The sequence below is a fragment of the Salvelinus fontinalis genome, unplaced genomic scaffold (assembly GCF_029448725.1).
Source record: "Salvelinus fontinalis isolate EN_2023a unplaced genomic scaffold, ASM2944872v1 scaffold_0231, whole genome shotgun sequence".
NCBI classification, from domain to species: Eukaryota; Metazoa; Chordata; class Actinopteri; order Salmoniformes; family Salmonidae; genus Salvelinus; species Salvelinus fontinalis.
Genome location: NW_026600440.1, coordinates 1,133 through 23,306, shown reverse-complemented (window position 1 = coordinate 23,306; position 22,174 = coordinate 1,133). Strand labels below are relative to the sequence as shown.

Here is a 22,174-nt window from a genome sequence, read left to right as displayed (position 1 = left end):
TGTTGAGTGTATGTAGTGTTTCATGAAAGATGTGTTTTTGTTTGTTGTTGTGCGTGTACTTGTCTGTTTGAATACTTGTGATTTGGGTTGTAAGAAGTGTGTGTGTCTCTGTCTGTCTGTCATGGTGTGTGTGTGTGTGTGTGTGTGTCATGGTGCCTGTGTGTGTGCGTGTCATGGTGCTGGTGTGTAGTAGACTGCTGTAGTGGTAGTACCTAATACCATCAGTAGAGGGAAACACTGATAAGTGTGTGACACTTATCAGCCATTCAGTTTTCACACCAAGGTGACATTACATTTACATTTAAGTCATTTAGCAGACGCTCTTATCCAGAGCGACTTACATATATACATGTGAGCTTAATTATATATATATTTATTTGCTTTGTACAGTGTTATATCAGATATGATTGTGTCACATACTATTGACAATATTAGTTAACAGACAGACACAGGCATGTACACTACCATTCAAAAGTTCGGGGTCCCTTAGAAATGTCCTTGTTTTTGAAAGAAAAGCAAAAAAGAAGTCCATTAAAATAACATAAAATTGATCAGAAATACAGTGCAGACATTGTTAATGTTGTAAATGGACAAATAAAAAAATGGAATATCTACATAGGCGTACAGAGTCCCATTATCAGCAACCATCACTCCTGTGTTCCACTTTATATAATGTTTACCTACCCTACATTATTCTTCTCACATGTAGATGTTAGATATTACTGCACGGTCGGAACTAGAAGTACAAGCATTTCGGTACACTCACATTAACATCTGCTAGCCATGTGTATGTGACCAATAAATATTGATTTGATTTGATGACACGTTGTGTTAGCTAATCCAAGTTTATCATTTTAAAAGTCTAATTGATCATTTAGAAAACCCTTTTGCAAGGGTTACACAATTGAGCAAGAGGACAAGTACATTAGTGTCTAGTTTGAGAAACAGACGCCTCACAAGTCCTCAACTGGCAGCTTCATTAAATAGTACCCGCAAAACACCAGTCTCAACCTCACAGTGAAGAGGCGACTCCGGGATGCTGGCCTTCTAGACAGAGTTCCTCTGTCCAGAGTTCCTCTATCTAGTTCAGACTGGTGTTTTGCGTTGAGACTGGTGTTTTGGGTTGAGACTGGGGTTTTGCGTTGAGACTGGGGTTTTGGGTTGAGACTGGGGTTTTGAGTTGAGACTGGTGTTTTGCGTTGAGACTGGGGTTTTGCGTTGAGACTGGGGTTTTGAGTTGAGACTGGGGTTTTGCGTTGAGACTGGGGTTTTGAGTTGAGACTGGGGTTTTGCGTTGAGACTGGGGTTTTGCGTTGAGACTGGGGTTTTGAGTTGAGACTGGGGTTTTGCGTTGAGACTGGTGTTTTGCGTTGAGACTGGTGTTTTGCGTTGAGACTGGGGTTTTGCGCTGAGACTGGGGTTTTGCGTTGAGACTGGTGTTTTGCGTTGAGACTGGTGTTTTGCGTTGAGACTGGTGTTTTGCGTTGAGACTGGGGTTTTGCGTTGAGACTGGGGTTTTGCGTTGAGACTGGGGTTTTGCGTTGAGACTGGGGTTTTGCGCTGAGACTGGGGTTTTGCGCTGAGACTGGGGTTTTGCGCTGAGACTGGGGTTTTGCGCTGAGACTGGGGTTTTGCGCTGAGACTGGGGTTTTGCGTTGAGACTGGGGTTTTGCGCTGAGACTGGGGTTTTGCGCTGAGACTGGGGTTTTGAGTTGAGACTGGGGTTTTGCGTTGAGACTGGGGTTTTGCGTTGAGACTGGGGTTTTGCGTTGAGACTGGGGTTTTGGGTTGAGACTGGGGTTTTGGGTTAAGACTGGGGTTTTGCGTTGAGACTGGGGTTTTGCGTTGAGACTGGGGAGACTGGGGTTTTGCGTTGAGACTGGGGAGACTGGGGTTTTGCGTTGGACATTTCTAAGTGACCCTGAACTTTTGAACGGTAGTGTATATCACTTTGATTCAGGACATCTGGTCAGTTCCATTCTTGGAAACTGAGTCTAGTTGAAGACGTTGGCCCTTGTCACATGAGTTGTTGAGTACATGGTATACATTATAATGTAAATAGAGGTTAAGTCCATGAAGTAAAACAATGAAGTCTGTAAAGTCACTGCTTTGCCACTACGGCTGCACCAGGGCGGAGGGTGGGGCTAATCAGACAGAGGCTGGTCCTGGGCTTGTGGGAGGGGTTAATGACGGTGTTGGGGGAGGTGACGGACAGAGAGGTCCGTCTGAACTCTGATACCGAGCTGTTGGAGGTCCCGTCGTTAAGGAAGTGGAGCCGGTTGCCGAGGCTCTGTCCGAGGGCTTTCACGGCGGCCTTACGCACCGAGCCCGACAACAGGAAGTACATCACAGGGTCCAGGACGGCGTTGAAGGCAGAGAACAACAACATGACCTCATTGGTCCTGTCCACCAGGCGCAAGTAATCGCAGGATGGGGATTGGCTGAGCTGGGAGAGGACGTAGAATGGGCGGAAGGCGTGGTAGGGTCCGAAGCAGACGGTGAACAGGAAGAGCACGAAGAAGGACTTCCTGGCGGCGCTACCATAGCGGTGGGCGTTGGGGAGGTCAGGTTTATCCCTGGACACCTTGAGGAGGCGCATGGCTATCTTCCCATAGGAGACCACCAGCAGGCAGAACACCCCCCAGAACAGCAGCACCAGAGCCATGTTGAAGTAAGCCTTCCCCTTCGCCCCACATCGCTGCTTATACTGGAAACACTTCCCAGGTTCCTCGTTTCCCTCCGACATGGCGATCATGGGCACGGCCGCCGCCAGGGACAGCCCCCAGAGCGCCCCGCACGCCACCCAGCTCCATCCCCCGCCTCTCAGCCTCCTGGCCAGGCCCCTCCCCGCTCCGCCCCGCCCCTTCAGCTTCACATACCTATCCAGACTAATGAACCCCAGCAGAGTGATACTGATATACATGTTCATGTAGAAGAGGTTGCCCACCACTTTACAGAGCAGGGGGCCGAGGACCCAGCGGTTGCCATTAGCATGGTAGAGGACTCTGAAGGGGAGGCAGGCCAGGAGCACCAGGTCAGCTATGGCCACGTTGATGAGGAACACCCGGACAGAGTTCCTCCTGGAGTGGAGGAAGACGAAGACCCACAGGGCCAGGAGATTACCCACCAGACCCAGGAGGAAGAAGAGGGAGTAGAAGAAGACAAGGGGGAGGCGCAGGGCACCGTCATCTAGATTACATAGGGTCTGGTTTGGGGAGGAGGAGGTAAAGAGGGGATAGGTGGCATTGGAGAGGGGGAAGGAAGAGGAGGACAGGGGTAAAGAGGTGTTGGGAGAGGAGGTGGAAAGGGGGGAGGAGGGAAGAGTGGTCATTGTGTTGAAGCTGGGGTGTCTTTAGGACCGGCAGATCTTCAGTGCTGTGGGGGGGGGGGGGGGGGTAGAGAGAGGGAGGTTTTTGTTATTGATAAGGATGAAAAACAGAGAGATGTCAATGCATAAAAGAAGAGTGGGCTGTTAACAGGAAAGGACTTTGGCGGTTTGCATTGAAAAAAACACTGTACAAGCACTTAAAGAACTCATCTGTTTTTAAATGTCACCACTTCCTGTTTACAATGTTGTATTTCAAGTATCTCCCATGTAGCAGGGATGAAGTCATGAAAAATCTACCACTACTTTTAAATGCAATTATTTTATTGTACCTATGACCTATTTTGGATTCACCACCTAGTAAAGATGCCTTGTGGTTTTGACAGATTCACACACACAGGTTCACTGATGTTTTTATTAAGACAGGATCTCACTCACCATCCAGATTCCCTCCATGTCAGAGACTCTGCAGCTGGAGTTTGACTGTCCACTGTCCAGAATGTGTGTGTTGTTACGTGTCCTTTAACAGCCCTGGTCCTGCTGTGCCTTGGTTGTCAGGTTCAGTGGGATACTGTTCTCTGGTTACTCTCCTACACACCTTTCTCTTTCTTTGTCTCTTTTGCTCAAAAGTATGAGTGTTACTCTCTCGATCTTTCCTCCTCTCTCTTCCTCACGCTGGTCCGCTCTCTCTGTGCCTCGAGATGTTCTTCTCTCACTCTCTCGCTCTTTCCTCCTCTCTCTTCCTCACGCTGGTTCCGCTCTCTCTGTGCCTCGAGATGTTCTTCTCTCACTCTCTCGCTCTTTCCTCCTCTCTCTTCCTCACGCTGGTTCCGCTCTCTCTGTGCCTCGAGATGTTCTTCTCTCACTCTCTCGCTCTTTCCTCCTCTCTCTTCCTCACGCTGGTCCGCTCTCTCTGTGCCTCGAGATGTTCTTCTCTCACTCTCTCGCTCTTTCCTCCTCTCTCTTCCTCACGCTGGTCCGCTCTCTCTGTGCCTCGAGATGTTCTTCTCTCACTCTCTCGCTCTTTCCTCCTCTCTCTTCCTCACGCTGGTCCGCTCTCTCTGTGCCTCGAGATGTTCTTCTCTCACGCCTCCCCCAACCACTCCCTTGTCAGCTGTTAGCAGCCGTCAGAACCCTCAGACCACAGACCCCATCCTCCCCCTCGAGTGTGAAGTGCAGAGTAGGGCAGGAAACCAGCGCTGTGAGACCACACACCCTGACTGTCACGTACTCCAGCGCTGCGCTCTGCTCCTCATCCTCCACCTCTTCTTCTCTCTATGTTCTCCTGTCTCCTCTCTTCCTCCTTTCTCTGGTGTTCTCTCTATCTGTCCAGTGTGGGCGTCCTCCTTTCTTCTCTCCTCTTCGCTATCAGTGGGAGTGTTTCTGCAGTAAAGCAGGTGGCCCTCTGCCTTTGTCCCGTCTAGGAACCTTTTAGGTCCATCACTCCCAAGGTTTTACTACAATAGGATGGTACAAAATGGAGCACTTTTTGATGAAGCTTGAACCCAATCCTCTCTCTCTCTCTCTCTCTCTCTCTGTCTCTCTGTCTCTCTGTCTCTCTGTCTCTCTGTCTCTCTGTCTCTCTGTCTCTCTCTCTCTCTGTCTCTCTCTCTCTCTGTCTCTCTGTCTCTCCGTCTCTCTCTGTCTCTCCGTCTCTCTCTGTCTCTGTCTCTGTCTCTGTATTGTAGCCTCACTGTGTCCTGCTGGCCTCTAAGGAGAACTCAGCTCCTGTCAAGCTGGGGGGGTTTGGAGTGGCCATACAACTAGGAGAATCAGGCCTGGTGGCAGGAGGTACTCTATATTCACTCTGGGACTGTGTATTTGTCATTCTCTCTCTCGTATCTGTGTGTAAACCCACACTCTAACCCCCCATTTCTCCCCAGGTCGAGTAGGCACGCCCCACTTCATGGCCCCAGAGGTGGTGAAGAGAGAGCCATATGGTAAGCCTGTAGACGTGTGGGGCTGTGGAGTCATCCTGTTCATCCTGCTGTCTGGCTGCCTGCCCTTTTACGGTACCAAGGAACGCCTGTTTGAGGCTATCATTAAGGGGAAATATAAGGTAGTAGTTGATTTTCCAAAACTGCCCTCTAACACACACACACACACACACACACTACACACACACACACACTACAAAGCAAAGAAAAGCTCCAGGTATGTACTGTGCCCAAGGTGATAAAGGTATCTGGCATACCCTCGGTTGCTGCAGCCCTACATCCATCTGAGAGCGTGTGTGTGTGTGACACTCCCCTCTAGATGAACCCACGCCAGTGGAGCCACATCTCAGAGAGCGCCAAGGACCTGGTGCGTCGCATGCTGATGCTGGACCCCGCAGAGAGGATCACTGTCTACGAAGCCCTCAACCACCCCTGGCTTAAGGTGGGAACAAACATGCACACTCACTAAAAGCCCTGTCTGCAAGATGCTGAATATGCAGACACACGGATACACACACACATTCACATGCATGCACACACACTAAAAGCCCTGTCTGCAAGATGCTGAATATGCAGACACACACTTAACCCCAACTGTACCACATGATTAGAACCAGATGTGAAACTAACATTGGGTTTGTTGTTTCCTCATAACTTCCTCCCTGTCAGGAGACGGAGTCCTGCATCAGCTACTTTCACAACCCAGAGAATACAGTCCACTTTATTGAGTGGAAACTGTGTTGTAGTGTTTCGTCTTTATTAGTGTGCTATTCACCTGTCTGTGAGGGACAAGTATTCACCTGTCTGTGAGGGACTAGTATTCACCTGTCTGTGAGGGACTAGTATTCACCTGTCTGTGAGGGACTAGTATTCACCTGTCTGTGAGGGACAAGTATTCACCTGTCTGTGAGGGACAAGTATTCACCTGTCTGTGAGGGACAAGTATTCACCTGTCTGTGAGGGACAAGTATTCACCTGTCTGTGAGGGACAAGTATTCACCTGTCTGTGAGGGACAAGTATTCACCTGTCTGTGAGGGACAAGTATTCACCTGTCTGTGAGGGACAAGTATTCACCTGTCTGTGAGGGACAAGTATTCAGCTGTCTGTGAGGGACAAGTATTCACCAGTCTGTGAGGGACTAGTATTCACCAGTCTGTGAGGGACTAGTATTCACCAGTCTGTGAGGGACTATTATTCACCTGTCTGTGAGGGACTAGTATTCACCTGTCTGTGAGGGACTATTATTCACCTGTCTGTGAGGGACTAGTATTCACCTGTCTGTGAGGGACTAGTATTCACCTGTCTGTGAGGGACACGTATTTACCTGTCTGTGAGGGACACGTATTTACCTGTCTGTGAGGGACACGTATTTACCTGTCTGTGAGGGACACGTATTTACCTGTCTGTGAGGGACACGTATTTACCTGTCTGTGAGGGACACGTATTTACCTGTCTGTGAGGGACACGTATTTACCTGTCTGTGAGGGACACGTATTCACCTGTCTGTGAGGGACACGTAGTCACCTGTCTGGGGACAGGTATTCACCTGTCTGTGAGGGACAGGTATTCACCTCTCTGTGTGTTCTCCCTCCAGGAGAGGGACAGGTATGCCTACAAGATCCACCTGCCAGAGACGGTGGAGCAGCTGAGGAAGTTTAATGCAAGGAGGAAGCTCAAGGTACACACACACACACACACACACCATTGATGCTCTTCAATCAATCAATCAGTCAATACATTCTTGTTCTTTGTGTTGTGTCCTAGGGGGCCGTGTTGGCTGCTGTCTCCAGCCACAAGTTTAACTCCTTCTACGGAGACCCACCAGAGGAGATGCCTGACTTCTCTGAAGACCCCACCTCCTCAGGTAAGACCCGCCCCTCTCCTCCTGTTGCCGTTCCCACGTCAACACCCAAGCCGAGCTGTGTCAGGGGAACGGATGTCATGGCAACAATCGCTTACGTGGTTTGTGTTGCTAGCTCATTGTCCCACGGGCAGTCCTGAAGCACACCCCTGGCGATGTTGCACATTTTTGACTAGTTCTAGTTTTCTACAACTATAGCCAAGTTCCGCGGTAACAGAAAAGGATTCTCGTCATGTAAGACCGATAATGATGATTTGACCTTTCTATCACTGTTGTAAGCGTCTCAGCCTTAACATGATCTTATTTCCTGGTAATCAGATGACAGATAGTCAGTAGCTAACCACACAGCCAATCCAGTGTTCAGATCAGCAGTGGAACATTCAGGCCCTGGTCTCTGTGCTAGCCTCAGCCTTCTTATAAATCCCCCTGATTGCTGGAAAAGGAAACAGAAGTGCCCAGGCTAGCGTTGCCCAATGCCCTCACTTCCCTGTCTGTCTCGGGGACGCACTGGCACTTCCTAGGGATCTTATCAATGGGGGAACAAAGGGTGGGTCATAGAAAAAGCATTGGAGACAATGTAGATGATAGTCTGCTCTTCCTCTTATGAGGCCAGACAGCCTCATTGCATCACTCTGTGTTTTGTGACTATTTCTGCCCTTGTTTAAAAAAAGAAAATGCTTAGGGATGGAATTCACTTTCCTGTGGGGTGTGGCTGTGTGTGTTGGGAGAGGAGTGTATGAGTAAATGACCTATTTTCCTCCAAATGGCATCTTTGAGACTTTAGCCAGATGCCCACAGCTCTTCTAGAGTCAACACAGCCTCTGCTTTTTGCTTACTCTATCTCTCTCTCTCCTGTTTTGCTCTCTGTCTGTCTTGTCTTTCATCCTTCCTGGCCTCCTCTTTTTTCTCTCTACAAAATCCCTCTCTTTCTCTTGTCTGCTGAATCTTTCTCCTCTCTATTGTCTTCTCTGTGGTGGTGTTTCAATGCGGCGCTCTCTGTAGGACTGCTAGCCGCTGAAAGTAGGTATCCCCAGGTAGCTTCCTGGTGTGACATCATAACATCATCACCATCTATTAACCCCCCCCCCCCCCCCCCTCCCCGTAGCACCCTAATGACTCGCGTCCCAATACTCTAAAACAGCTTCCTTACCTATTTGGGGGATGGAACAGTATGTGACTCGGGGTCAGTTGATGGGGGTGAATTGAACTCCAAGCTGAGATGGACAGAAAGCCAATCACAAGTATTGGGAAGTAGACTCTGTGTGCATTGTGATGTCACTCACCACCGACAGCTAATGAGGTGGACTGCACGGCTTCCATTTGATCCAATCACAACCGTTGTCAGTGGCGCGTGTAATCTGGACCTGTCATGGCCTTGGAGGACAAACTGAGTGTTCAGTCTTCAAACCTCTTTCTATGTGTGCAGTGTTTTTCTATGTTATACAAACAGCATGGCAACTAACTTTAGTCTTCCATACGATCTCTAGATCCAGCCTTCACTAACCTGAACTAACCAATCACATGACCTGACCTCCATCCCATGTGCTATGCTTTAATCCTTCCTGTCTATTCTGTCATATTGATGATGGGACATACCTGTTCTGTCCTGCCGTCTCTGTTGCTTTCGCTGCATGTAGCAGGTACTCTAGCCTGACACCTTCTGTTTCTAGCTGTGTGTGCGGTGTCTCTGTCTGTGTGCGGTGTCTCTGTGTGCGGTGTCTCTGTGTCTGTGTGCGGTGTGTCTGTGTGCGGTGTGTCTGTGTACGGTGTCTCTGTGTGGCTGTGTGCAGTGTGTCTGTGTGGCTGTGTGTCTGTGTGTGATGTCTGTGTGTGATGTATCTGTTTGTGCTGTGTGTGCGTGTGCGGTGTCTCTGTGTGGCTGTGTGCAGTGTCTCTGTGTGGCTGTGTGTCTGTGTGTGATGTCTGTGTGTGATGTATCTGTTTGTGCTGTGTGTGCGTGTGCGGTGTCTCTGTGTGTGCGTGTGCGGTGTCTCTGTGTGTGCATGCGTGTGCGGTGTCTCTGTGTGTGTGTGTGCGGTGTCTCTCTGTGTGTGTGTGCGGTGTCTCTCTGTGTGTGTGTGTGCGGTGTCTCTCTGTGTGTGTGTGCGGTGTCTCTCTGTGTGTGTGTGTGCGGTGTCTCTCTGTGTGTGTGTGCAGTGTCTCTCTGTGTGTGTGTGCGGTGTCTCTCTGTGTGTGTGTGCGGTGTCTCTCTGTGTGTGTGTGTGTGCGGTGTCTCTCTGTGTGTGTGTGTGTGCGGTGTCTCTGTGTGTGTGTGCAGTGTCTCTGTGTGTGTGTGCGGTGTGTGTGTGTGTGCGGTGTCTCTCTGTGTGTGTGTGGTGTCTCTCTGTGTGTGTGTGTGTGCCGTGTCTCTCTCTCTCTCTGTGTGTGTGTGTGTGTGTGTGTGTGTGTGTGTGTGTGTGTGTGTGTGTGTGTGTGTGTGTGTGTGTGTGTGTGTGTGTGTGTGTGTGTGTGTGTGTGTGTGTGTGTGTGTGTGTGCGCAGTGTCTCTGTGTGTGTGTGCAGTGTCTCTGTGTGTGTGTGTGTGTGTGTGTGTGTGTGTGTGCGGTGTGTGTGTGCGATGTCTCTGTGTGTGCGGTGTCTCTGTGTGTGCGGTGCCTCTGTGTGTGAGTGTGTGCGGTGTCTCTGTGTGTGTGTGTGTGTGCGGTTTCTCTGTGTGTGTGTGTGTGTGTGTGCGGTTTCTCTGTGTGTGTGCGGTTTCTCTGTGTGTGTGCGGTGTCTGTGTGTGTGTGCGCGGTGCCTCTGTGTGTGTGTGTGTGTGTGTGCACGCTGTCTGTGTGCGTGCGTGCGTGCGCTGTCTCTGTGTGTGTGTGTGTGTGTGCTGTCTCTGTGTGTGCGTGCACTGTCTTTGTGTGTGCGCGCTGTCTCTGTGTGTGTGTGTGTGCGTGCGTGCGCGCTGTCTCTGTGAGTGTGTGTGCACGCTGTCTCTGTGTGTGTGTGTTGTCTTTTTGTGTGTTGTGTCTCTGTGTGTGTGTTGTCTCTGTGTGTGTGTGTGCGTGCACTGTCTCTTTGTGTGTGTGTGTGCGTGCGCTGTCTGTGTGTGTGCGCGTTGTCTCTGTGTGTGTTTGCGCGGTGTTTGTGTGCGTGTGCTGTGTTTGTGTGTGTGTGCGGTGTTTGTGTGCGTGTGCTGTGTTTGTGTGTGTGTGTGTGCGGTGTTTCTGTGTGTGTGTGTTTGTGTGTGTGTGTGCGGTGTTTCTGTGTGTGTGTGTGTGTGCGGTGTTTCTGTGCTTGTGTGTGCGGTGTTTCTGTGTGTGTTTCTGTCTGTGTGTGCGGTGTGTCTGTGTGTGAATGTCTCTGTCTGTGTGTTTGTTTGTGTGTGTGCGGTGTCTCTGTGTGTGTGTGCAGTGTCTCTGTCTGTGTCTGTGTGTGTGTGTAAATGTGTTTGTTGTGTGTTAAATCTAAATGTTTGTGTTTTTATGGTACTGGCTACTTATAATTGGTGTGTGTGTGTGTGTGTGTGTGTGTGTGTGTGTGTGTGTGTGTGTGTGTGTGTGTGTGTGTGTGTGTGTGTGTGTGTGTGTGTGTGTGTGTGTGTGTGTGTGTGTGTGTGTGTGTGTGTGTGTGTGTGTGTGTGTGTGTAGGGGCAGTATCCCAGGTGCTGGACAGCCTGGAGGAGATCCATGCACTGACCGACTGCAGTGAGAAAGATCTGGACTTCTTACACAGCGTCTTCCAGGACCAACACCTACACACACTGCTGGACGTGAGTGGGATACACACACACGCAGATTCACGTCAAGTCCACTAGGTGGCACTTTGACACAAGTAAAGCGCTATGCATGCTCAGACACACCACATTATTCACTGGGAAAATCCTTTGTGAATAAAAATGCATTTTATTTCTAGAGCAACATTTAGTACACAAAGTGATATGTGAGGAGGGATATGTAAAAGATGAATAATAATGTCTCCCCCTGGTGTTGCAGCTCTATGACCAGATCAACACCAGGTCGTCTCCTCAGATCAGGAACCCTCCCAGTGATGGAGTACAGAGAGCCAAAGAGGTGAGTGGCCTGGTCACGACATCAAGGTGGGACACACCTTTTCTTCTGGGACTAGAGCTTGTCAACGTTTTCTATTAAGTGTTGATGCTCTTATATGATGCTGTAGTTGTACTTCCTCTTATCCTGTAGGTACTGGAGACAATCTCCTGTTACCCCGACAACATGGAGGCCAAGGAACTCCGGAGGATCCTCACACAGCCACACTTCATGGTGGGCCATCTCCATCTCACTTTTTCTCTGTGTGTGTGTGTGTGTGTGTGTGTGTGTGTGTGTGTGTGTGTGTGTGTGTGTGTGTGTGTGTGTGTGTGTGTGTGTGTGTGTGTGTGTGTGTGTGTAAACAAATGATCATGACTGGGTCAAGCTTTAGTTTGTCCACTATAGACCCCAGGTAGAGAGAGAGGGAGTAATCTGTTAGATTAGCAAAACTGAGGGGAGGGGCTGTCAGGTATAGCAGCCAGGGTTATGGGTGGGGCTAGTGAGGCTGCAGACATCCTGCTCCGCCCACCCAGCCCTAGCTGTTACTGCCAAGAAAAGAACAGAATAAAAAAAAAGCTCCCTCTCTGCTTTTCCTAATTTTTCTCTCTCCTTTCTCTCTTCATCTCTTCTCTGAGAGTTTTGCATTTTTAAGACAATTTCCTGCAATACTACCAATTTTTCCATGGAGCTGAGAGAATATTTAGGAATTTTAAAGCAAATTTCCTGCAATTCTATGCATTTTGCCATGGCTGATGCTGTGTTCTTTTGCTCAAACATAACATCTATACTGCTAAATTAATTGTTTTGGGAATTTTCCATTCTTCCTGACTATCTAGCTTTAATTTTGGTGATTGTTAGTTCTCAAAGATTATAATGTAAAAATATATTGGTCCATTATCTTTTCTAAATAGTTTATCTGTATTTAGTCTGAAAGCTTTTTCCATAACGAAAATGTATTTGGACTTAGGCGACCCGAAAAAATGCTTTGGTGGCCCGCGCAAGGATTTCAATGGCAGAAAGATCTGTGCTTGTCTGTTTCAGTTTAAGCTGAAATATGTAACTTTTGGGCGACCTGACCAAATTCACATAGAAATGTTAGTTATAGATCTGTCATTCTCATTGAAAGCAAGTCTAAGAAGCGTTACATCTGTTCTATGTGCACTATTTCTATGCTTCCCGTTCTTAAGTTTCGTGTTTGCATCTTTTACATTTTTTTTTTTTTTACACCAGCTTCAAACAGACGTTTTTGGTTATGGAAAATATATTTCACAGCAGTTTAGATGGTACAATGATTCTCTACACTATACTTGCTTGTTTTGTCACATAAACTGAAATTAGGCAAACTATTAGAATTTTAGCAACCAGGAAATGATTTCTGCATAGTGCACCTTATTAAAGCTGAGTTGTGTTTGGTTCGCCATCCTCTTACCTCAGCTTAGTCTCTGACCCACAGGGTATTTCTGTACTGACACAAATACTGAGCCCTCTGCTTTTTGCTCAGCCTACAGACTGACACAGTGGCCTGGATATAAAGAAGGGGGGGTCCCCCTTCCCTGGTGATCAAGATAATAAAAATAAAAAACATATATTCCATCTGGATACAAGTCTTTTTGTGTAGACCCATAGTAGTTTACCCAGTCCTTTAGTCACTCATGTTTCATTTAGGAAGACCAAGCAAATAAGTCTTAAGTAGAAACCAGCTAACACTGTTACACACTTACAATAAGCCAAGTGTGACCAATAATAGTGTGAATTTAGTTAGTGCCTTGTGTGCCCCCTGTTGTTTAAAAGGCCATATTACACACTCATTGTCTGCTGTAGATGTCTGTGTGAGGATGTGACTTACTGTGTGTGTGTGTGTGTGTGTGTGTGTGTGTGTGTGTGTGTGTGTGTGTGTGTGTGTGTGTGTGTGTGTGTGTGTGTGTGTGTGTGTGTGTGTGTGTGTGTGTGTGTGTGTGAGTAGGCCTTGCTCCAGACCCATGATGTGGTGGCCCATGAGGTGTACAGTGACGAGGCTCTGAGGGTGACCCCCCCGCCCACCTCACCCTACCTGAACGGAGACTCTCCCGAGAGCACCAACGGGGACATGGACCTGGAGAACGTGACTCGAGTACGCCTGGTTCAGTTCCAGAAGAATACTGACGAACCTATGGTACGAGACACACACAAACACCGACCACACACATTTACTGACTCTTCCTATTTGACCTTTCACCAATGACCTCTTCAGGGCATCACTCTGAAGATGAACGATCTGAACCACTGCATCGTGGCCCGTATCATGCACGGAGGAATGATCCACAGACAAGGTACAGTACACTTTTGGAATATGCCGTACACCTTACCACAAACAAACCCACATTCACCCTCTGTCATGTTTTAGGTACGCTGCATGTCGGCGATGAGATCAGAGAGATCAACGGGATCAGCGTGGCCAATCAGACCGTAGAACAGCTCCAGAAGATGCTGGTGTGTTGTCCAATCAGATTCTCTCGTTCTCACCGTTGTCCAATCAGCTAGTTTTGTCTCTACACAGTACTACAGTACGTGTGTATCAGTGGGAGGCTCTTATTGGTTGTGATCATTTGATGATAATGTTGTGTCCCCACAGAGGGAAATGCGAGGGAGTGTTACCTTTAAGATCGTACCCAGCTACCGGTCACAGTCCATGTCTTGCGAGGTATGGACCGATTCTCTTGTGTCTCTAGAAAATCAGGTAAATGAGGTAAAGAAGCGTTCTATTCTTCAGTTATAAGTCATTTTTTGTTGGGATGTTTTTCACGTTTTTTTGTTCATGTGTGTCTGCAGAAAGAGTCCCCCGACCTATCCAGACAGTCGCCAGCGAACGGCCATGCTAGCGTCACTAGCTCCATCCTGGTGAGGATCTGTGGCTCGATATCGCTTCTGTCAGATCTAATGTGCTGTATTACACGTGTGTTAACTCTGTGTGTTAACTCTGTGTGTTAACTCTGTGTGTTAACTCTGTGTGTTAACTCTGTGTGTGCTTGTAGGATCTGCCCTCTACCATCCAGCCTAAAGGACGACAGGTGAGAGCTATAGACTTCCCTGACTCCTCCTCTCCCTCTCTTCTCTGATGTCTGACTCCTCCTCTCACATGGCTTTGTCTAGACCAGGGACACCATTTGCTTGTTTTTGTGTGTGTGTGTGTGTGTGTGTGTGTGTGTGTGTGTGTGTGTGTGTGTGTGTGTGTGTGTGTGTGTGTGTGTGTGTGTGTGTGTGTGTGTGTGTGTGTGTGTACATACGTCTGTGTGTGTGTGTGTGTGTGTACATACGTCTATGTGTGTGTGTGTATAAATCTGTGTGTGTCAAAAATCATTTGGATCCATGTCATCTTAAATAACCCCTGCATGTATTAAAGGGATACTTCGTGATTTTGGCAATGAAGCCCTTTATCTACTTTCCCAGAATCAGTGGAACTTGTGGATACCATTTGTATATCTCTGCATGCAGTTTGAAGGAAGTTGCTAACTAGCGCTAGCGCAGTTGCTAACAAGTGTTAGCGCATTGACTGTAGACTTCCAGTCATTGCGTTAACGCTAGTTAGCATTGGCTCACAAAAATACCTCCATCTTCCTTCTTATGATATCCATGACTGTGTAGAAGTAGATAAAGGGCCTCATTGCAAAGTCTCCCTGTCGTAACCTGTCTCCCTGTCGTAACCCGTCTCCCTGTCATAACCTGTCTCCCTGTCGTAACCCGTCTCCCTGTCGTAACCCGTCTCCCTGTCGTAACCCGTCTCCCTGTCGTAACCCGTCTCCCTGTCGTAACCCGTCTCCCTGTCGTAACCCGTCTCCCTGTCGTAACCCGTCTCCCTGTCGTAACCCGTCTCCCTGTCGTAACCTGTCTCCCTGTCGTAACCTGTCTCCCTGTCGTAACCTGTCTCCCTGTCGTAACCTGTCTCCCTGTCATAACCTGTCTCCCTGTCATAACCTGTCTCCCTGTCATAACCCGTCCTCACTCTCTCACCTCCTTTGTCGATGTCCCACATGTTTTCTACTGCATGATGTGTGTGTGATGCTCTCAACCCCCTAGATCTCCAGACCTGTCATCAAGGACAAAATGTCCATCAAGGTAAGATCTCTCAGTGGATCCAAGTAGCAGTAGATCCCATGCAGTATGTCCCTCATTGTAGTTATTGTAGATCCAACATTAGCTGGCGTCTATAATACCCCTCCCCCTCCATTAAAATGGTTGGTCGTTTGCGCGTAAGATGTAGCCAATCGGGGGCAACCAGAACGATTAAAATGGTAAAGCTTTCTTTGATGTTGCTTTATTTGCGTTCTCTTTTTTCTCTTCTTCTTCCCTCCTCCGCCTCTTTGCTTCTTGTTTACTTTGTCGATTGTGGCCATTTCGACCAATCAGTGTCCCGTACAGCTCTCGTCAGGAGCTTGACCAATCAAAATCACCTCTTTCCTCCATACTTCCAGCTTGATCAATCAGTCCCCCTATTCCCTCCCAGATCAGCGGGCCTGACCAATCACATTCCTCGGTTTCCTCCCTCAGATCTACGTGCGTGCCCAGTTTGAGTACGACCCCGCCAAGGATGACCTCATTCCCTGTAAGGAGGCCGGGATCCGCTTCCGGGTGGGTGACATCATCCAGATCATCAGTAAGGACGACCACAACTGGTGGCAGGGCAAGCTGGAGAACACTAAGAACGGAACCGCAGGGCTCATACCGTCACCAGAACTACAGGAGTGGTGAGGACAGAACCCATGGAACCCATACTGTAAAACCCAGCAGGGTTGGTGCTTTCGTTCCAATTCCATTTCCAATTCAGGAAGTGGATTGAAATTACAATGCAAGAATTGCAAGAAATCCTCATAGAAAAATATGCAGCACTTTTCCCAAATGTTAAGCAGAAATTTGACTTAATCTCTGGTCTGTGGTTTTGAGGGCCGTTACCACAGAATTAAAATAACGGAGTAATCAGTGACGTATCTTTATTTCCTTACATTTTACCCCCCCAGGCGTGTGGCGTGTATTGCCATGGAGAAGACCAAGCAGGAGCAGCAGGCCAGCTGTACCTGGTTTGGCAAGAAGAAGAAACAGTACAAAGACAAGTACCTGGCCAAGCACAACGCAGGTACACACACACACACACACACACACACACACACACACACACACACACACACACACACACACACACACACACACACACACACACACACACACACACACACAGCATGTTTTAATAATACAATCAGAAACCAATTCTTTATTCTGTAGAACTGTGTGTGTGTGTGTGTGTGTGTGTAAGTGTGTAAGTGTGTAAGTGTGTAAGTGTAAAATTGTTTGGCTTGACGTGTTGGCTGTAAGATATTCCAAGTGTTGCAGATGTTTCCGTTGTATTTTATATTGTATGATGCATTCAGATGTTATATCCCAGATATTCTCTTGCAGCTTTATTCACTGGCCAAAATATAGTCTCAATTCTGAATGTAGTATTTTCTTTATTGCATAATAAAGCCATTCCCGGTCTGTAGAGCTAAATGCCTAGCTTACTGCTGTACTGTCTGTGGAATGGATTCCAAATGAATCTGACTAATACTGCATGTTCTTTCCCCAGAAAGGGCCCCTTTCCTCCCTCAAAGAGCTCCTCTCTAAACGTTGTCTCAATGTTGACTGAATGTTACATGTCTAACGCTCCTGCCATTAACAACCTGGCCTCCGAGTCCAAGCTATGTAGTGTAATGTTTGTATTCTACGTTTTCTTCTATTAACCCTCCCGTCCCTCCTTCCTCTGTTCTGTCCGTCTTCCACGCGTCTCTTACCCAATGGCTTGGCTGCATGTAAGTAACTCTGAACCATGCCCAACGATGCCCTGCTCCGTTTCTCTCCCTCTATCCTCTCTACTTTATTCACGCTCTTTTCCTTGTTTGACGTCAGAACACAGTTTGAACTTCTATCTCGCCGTTTCATTTGTTCTTCCTCGTTTTGAGTTTTATGTGTCCTTGTTTGTCCGTCTCTCACAGACCTAAAGTAACTTGTGATGTAAAATAATTCCAATCACACGTAGGCCCTTTAGATGGCAAAGACAAACCACAATATTTTTCACACAGTTATCAGTAAACTTATTTCAGCGGTTTATCCATTTTTTATTTAAGCCATTCATTTGATTCCCCTTCCTGTGCTGTGCACTACAGACGACCCCCTTCCATTGTGTCTGTGTTCCATTATTCCTATGGCTCTCAGTGAACATCTCTAATGCCTTTCACCTTCTCTGTTTCAGTGTTTGACCAACTAGACCTGGTCACGTATGAAGAGGTGGTCAAACTGCCTGCATTCAAGAGGAAAACGCTTGTTTTGTTGGGTACGTTAGACAGATAGTTCTTAGGTAGTGTTAACTAAAGGGGAACAGCTGACGACACATTATTTAATGTCTCTGTCTCATTGTCTTATGTGTGTCTCTCTCCCCAGGGGCCCATGGAGTTGGCAGGAGGCACATCAAGAACACGCTCATCACTAAGCACCCAGACCGATTTGCCTACCCCATTCCTCGTAAGAGACCCACTACCACTACCACCACTACTACCACCACAACCACCACTACTACCACTACTACCACCACCACTACCACCACAACCACCACTACTACCACTACTACCACCACCACAACCACCACTACTACCACCACAACCACCACTACTACCACTACTACCACCACTACCACCACCACTACTACCACCACTACCACTACTACCACCACTACCACCACCACTACTACCACCACTACCACTACTACCACTACTACCAACACCACTACTACCACCATTACCAACACCACTACCACTACTACTACCACCACTACTACCACCACCATTACCACTCACCCTTTCCCTCTCCTCTGCTCTGTCCCTCTCACTCCCTCCCTCCCTTTCCCTCTCTCTCTCTCTCTCCCTCCCTCCCTTTCCCTCTCTTTCCCTCCCTCCCTTTCTCTCTCTCTCTCTCTCTCTCCCTTCCCCCCCACAGACACAACCAGACCTCCAAAGAAGGACGAGGAGAATGGGAAGAACTACTACTTTGTGACACATGACCAGATGATGCAGGACATCAGCAACAATGACTACCTGGAGTACGGTAGTCACGAGGACGCCATGTACGGCACGCGGCTAGAGACCATCCGCCAGATCCACCAGCAGGGTATGATCTCCATACTGGATGTGGAACCACAGGTAGGTGTCTGTGTGAGGTGGGGATGGGTGGGGTTGTCTGTGTGTGGGGTTGTCTGTGTGTGGAGTGGGGGTGGTTGGGGTTGTCTGTGTGTGAGGGTGGGTGGGTGGGGTTGTCTGTGTGTGGGGTGGGGGTGGTTGGGGTTGTCTCTGTGGGTGGGGTTGTCTGTGTGGGGGTGGGTGGGGTTGTGTGGGGTGGGGGTGGTCTGTGTGTGTCCAGTATTTATTAAGCAATATATATTCCACCGGCAGAAAATCTGTGATGGCAGAACGCTGATCTAATGTGACTTGTATGCCTTTCCCTTAACCCTTAACCGTAATATACCTGACCTTAACATTAAGTCTAACCTAACCCTCTCTCTTAAACCTAACCTTCATTCATCTCTTCACTTTTTCTTCTGCCAGTTGAATATACACTTCCTGTTAATTAATACTGTGGAGAGTTTTTAAATGTAGCTCACTAGTCAGTTTTCTGTCAGTCATCTCTTGTTTCTCTTCAGGCACTCAAGGTGTTGAGGACGGCGGAGTTTGCCCCTTACGTTGTGTTCATCGCAGCTCCCACCATCACCCCTGGAATGAACGAGGTTAGGGCCAACACACACTGCTACTGTGTCCGTCATGTTTTGGGTTGTGTCTCTGTCATTTTGCTGTGGTGAAAGTCCATCCCACTGCCTGTGTCCTGTCTGCATTTCTGTTGATTTTTCTTTGGCATGCCTTTCTCCTTGCACCCAAGCTTCCCAAGTGGTGCAGGAAACTGCCTGTAAGTACTGGAGATGTACAAGTAGTTTAGCTCATATACACTCCTTTCATAGGTGTGTATTGTGTTTGTGTGTAAATGGTTTGTTTTTGAGTATACTAAGACATTCCCAGAGTCCCATTTCATCTTTCTTTCCATTGTGTGACTCGACCCTTCCCACAATGCCTGGAACGAGGGTATTTTCTTCCCCTGTTATTCTGACTCTTTCTTCCCTCTCCTCCTCCCTTTAGGATGATTCCCTCCAGCGGCTGCAGAAGGAGTCCGAGGGCCTCCAGAAGACCTACGCCCATTACTTCGACCAGACCGTCATCAACAACGAGATCGACGACACCATCCGTCTGCTGGAGGAGGCTGTGAACCTGGTGTGCACCACCGCCCAGTGGGTTCCTGTGTCCTGGGTTTATTAACCCCTGAACCCAGACCAACCAACACCAAACTCTGACTGTCGTCCCCCATTCCCCAACAAACTCCGGTTTTCTTTTACAATGCATCTCTGTGGAACATCTCTGTGGAACATCTCTGTGGAAGCCGTGTGGATGAAGGAAAAAATGAATGAAAAAGGTCTGATACCGCCTCTGAAACCTCAGTCAGTCCTCCTGAAGAAAAACAGTGACTTCTGTCGTCTTCCTCTCCACTCCTTACTGACTGCCTTAAAGGCACATCGTTGTGTGTGTATATATATACATATACATACATATATATAATAGAAAAATAATGAATATGGTCCTGTTCTTAGAGTTGAATGAAAGGAAGGTGGGGAGGGAGGGGGGGGGGGGGGGGACATTTTCTACCTTTTTTCTTTTTGTATCGTTACAGCGCCAGCTGTCTGAGGCGAGATAGTGAGGAGCACAGACGTGACACACGGTGATGGGTGTCTGTTGCTGTTTACCTTGCATAAGGCAATTCCTATGGTCATCAGTCGGAAGCTTGCCGTGTGACCCCTTACTCCTATTGGCCGCCTCATACTCTTCGTGCTCCTCCCCTCAGAGACAGCGGAGGTCCCTCTCGCACAGTCGCCGCTGCCGCAGTGACACCACGTCCTATTGGGCGGATAGAAAAGCACAGTGAACACCCCTCCCCCTGTCCCTTTGCTTTTATTTATTTCATAGGTCCCTGTATCTGTCAATCAAATCGTTGAAGGAGCACCCCCCTGAACTCTCTTCATTCCCTACATACCCTGTTTGTTTACATCTCAGTTTGCACAATGGAGAGAACAGGTGTTCTCCCCCCTCTGTTTCTCTCTTTCTCTCTGTAAAGCGATGACTCTCCTCGGTCAGAGCGTGTGTTTGGTCATCGCCAAAGCACGGGTGTCCAAGCCAGAGGGCATCCCTCTGGATGGGCGGACAGGAGGCGGGAAGAAACAACAAGATCCAACACGGTCACCCTGCATGCGGCTGGGGCAGAAGACTCTGACTCCTATGCACACCCCCCAGTCCTGCAGGCCCATAATAGTGAGCCGTGTATGTAAATTGTCCCTATTTGATATGTTGTGGGAATGGGAGGGGAAGGGGATACGGAGTGGGATGTCCAATCCTATAGGTCCACCATTTCAGAACTGTGTCGTCTTAAAAGAGTATTACTGTTTTAAGTTCAATGGAAGGAGATGCATTTTTATGGTGTGTAAATGTTTCAATGGTTCGTAAGTCATATGAGTGATGCCAAGAGCCAGTGTGTGTATAATAATAAGAATACTAAAAGAGCTCATTGTGACAAACTCTTCCTAACACTTTACTTGCGGTGACATGACATAGCGCCTTATGAGCACTGTCGTAAAAAGGGCGTAGAGCCTGTCTTGAACTGTCGTAGCATAAAAAAAGAAAAATGCTTTGTCATGCTTCTGACGGTGTGTTATGTAGGGGTTATGTCTCTCTGCCTGGAGTAAAGTGTTACCATTTAAAGTCCTGTGTAAAGTTCCCTCTGCAAATGACAAGCAGCTCTACGGTATGAAATGTTGTTCTTTTTCTTTTCTGTTTTGTAAAAAATATATTTCATTTTAAGTGTTGACAAAGTAAACTGCCTTTGGGTTCTGTCTCAAATAAGTCCCTACAGTCTCTAGTATACACCTCTACTATGTGTGTGTGGACGGGTTTGGCCCTATGTGTGGACTGTGGCTATAGGTGTGGATGGGTGGTTGTGTGTGTGATGCAATGCAGTAGTCTGCTTATACTGAACATTATGGTCATGCAAGTGCTTCCATTGACCACAAGATGTCAGTCTCTGTCCTGTCAGACATTGTCCACTAGATGGCAGTCTTTGTACTGTCAGATTGTTTATTTATTTATTTATTTAACCTTTATTTAACTAGGCAGGTCAGTTATTAAGAACAAATTCTTATTTACAATGACAGCCTACCTCGGCCAAACCCTAATCCGGAAGACGCTGGGCCAATTGTGCGCCGCCCTATGGGACTCCCGATCACAGCCGGGTTGTGATACAGCCCGGGATCAAATCTGTGTCTGTAGTGACGCCTCTAGCACTGCGATGCAATGCCTTAGACCGCTGCTCCACTCAAGGAACACCCCCCCCCCCCTCCAAAAAAAATTGTGAGCCAAGACCTAAACATATGTCACCCAATTTCCATTTGTCTTCTGATCCTATCAAATAATGAGATGTGATTGAACCCTTCAAATACTTTAAATAGCTTGCGGACTTAAGATGGCTTTCTCTAGTCTAAGTTCAAATGTAATACTTTGTCCATTGTTCTGAAATAGCAGGGGTCCATGGCCCTGTCCAGATAACCCCCTAGGCCTAGCTGCTGGGAAATGGTGTAGTTCAGAGACCATGTAATGGGTAGTTCTGGGCCTAAATAATGACATGGATCATGATGGTGAAACCACGTTCACTCTTTTTATTGCGGTTAGATTTGTTGTTGGGTATACAATCAGACAGTCTGTGGATATACTGCAGATTCACATTGACATCCCATACAAAATGGCCTTCAATTTGCTAGTAAACAACCCAAGTAATATACATTGCCCCATACACACAACCTCTGTAGTCTCTCGTTTGGGTTAATGCATTGATGAATGCATTCATAGGACTGACCAAATGACAATGAAAAAGGAGTTTACTAATGGTAATTCATGAAGCCCTAATAAAC

General features: G+C 47.8%; 2 protein-coding genes across 19 annotated transcripts in view; one reads left to right on the top strand and one right to left on the bottom strand.

Annotated features, from left to right (window-relative positions):
• The window catches only part of LOC129844796 (peripheral plasma membrane protein CASK-like), a 41,851-nt gene extending 20,738 nt beyond the window's left edge, over nt 1–21,113 (top strand). For 2 of the 18 annotated variants that reach the window (XM_055912934.1, XM_055912936.1), the window contains exons 6-28: nt 5,014–5,116; nt 5,209–5,387; nt 5,582–5,704; nt 6,858–6,941; nt 7,028–7,127; nt 8,127–8,144; nt 10,723–10,844; nt 11,068–11,145; nt 11,275–11,355; nt 13,085–13,273; nt 13,352–13,430; nt 13,505–13,590; nt 13,733–13,801; nt 13,930–13,998; nt 14,133–14,168; nt 15,175–15,213; nt 15,646–15,842; nt 16,113–16,228; nt 17,378–17,458; nt 17,566–17,646; nt 18,118–18,320; nt 18,797–18,901; nt 19,305–21,113. In XM_055912934.1, coding sequence (XP_055768909.1) covers nt 5,014–5,116; nt 5,209–5,387; nt 5,582–5,704; nt 6,858–6,941; nt 7,028–7,127; nt 8,127–8,144; nt 10,723–10,844; nt 11,068–11,145; nt 11,275–11,355; nt 13,085–13,273; nt 13,352–13,430; nt 13,505–13,590; nt 13,733–13,801; nt 13,930–13,998; nt 14,133–14,168; nt 15,175–15,213; nt 15,646–15,842; nt 16,113–16,228; nt 17,378–17,458; nt 17,566–17,646; nt 18,118–18,320; nt 18,797–18,901; nt 19,305–19,481 — 2,415 coding nt within the window. In that variant the 3' untranslated portion in view covers nt 19,482–21,113. Of the gene's footprint in view, nt 1–5,013; nt 5,117–5,208; nt 5,388–5,581; nt 5,705–6,857; nt 6,942–7,027; nt 7,128–8,126; nt 8,145–10,722; nt 10,845–11,067; nt 11,146–11,274; nt 11,356–13,084; nt 13,274–13,351; nt 13,431–13,504; nt 13,591–13,732; nt 13,838–13,929; nt 13,999–14,132; nt 14,169–15,174; nt 15,214–15,645; nt 15,843–16,112; nt 16,229–17,377; nt 17,459–17,565; nt 17,647–18,117; nt 18,321–18,796; nt 18,902–19,304 lie in introns of all 18 variants that reach the window. The other 16 variants (XM_055912927.1, XM_055912928.1, XM_055912937.1 and 13 more) reach the window with 12 other exon arrangements.
• Nucleotides 353–4,804, bottom strand: LOC129844798 (probable G-protein coupled receptor 34). Its single transcript, XM_055912947.1, has 2 exons — nt 3,764–4,804; nt 353–3,375 (listed from the first exon to the last, which is right to left on the bottom strand). The coding sequence occupies exon 2, from the start codon at nt 3,329–3,331 to the stop codon at nt 2,102–2,104; it is 1,230 nt and encodes a 409-aa protein (XP_055768922.1). The 5' UTR covers nt 3,332–3,375; nt 3,764–4,804; the 3' UTR covers nt 353–2,101.
• Nucleotides 21,114–22,174: the final 1,061 nt, after the last annotated feature.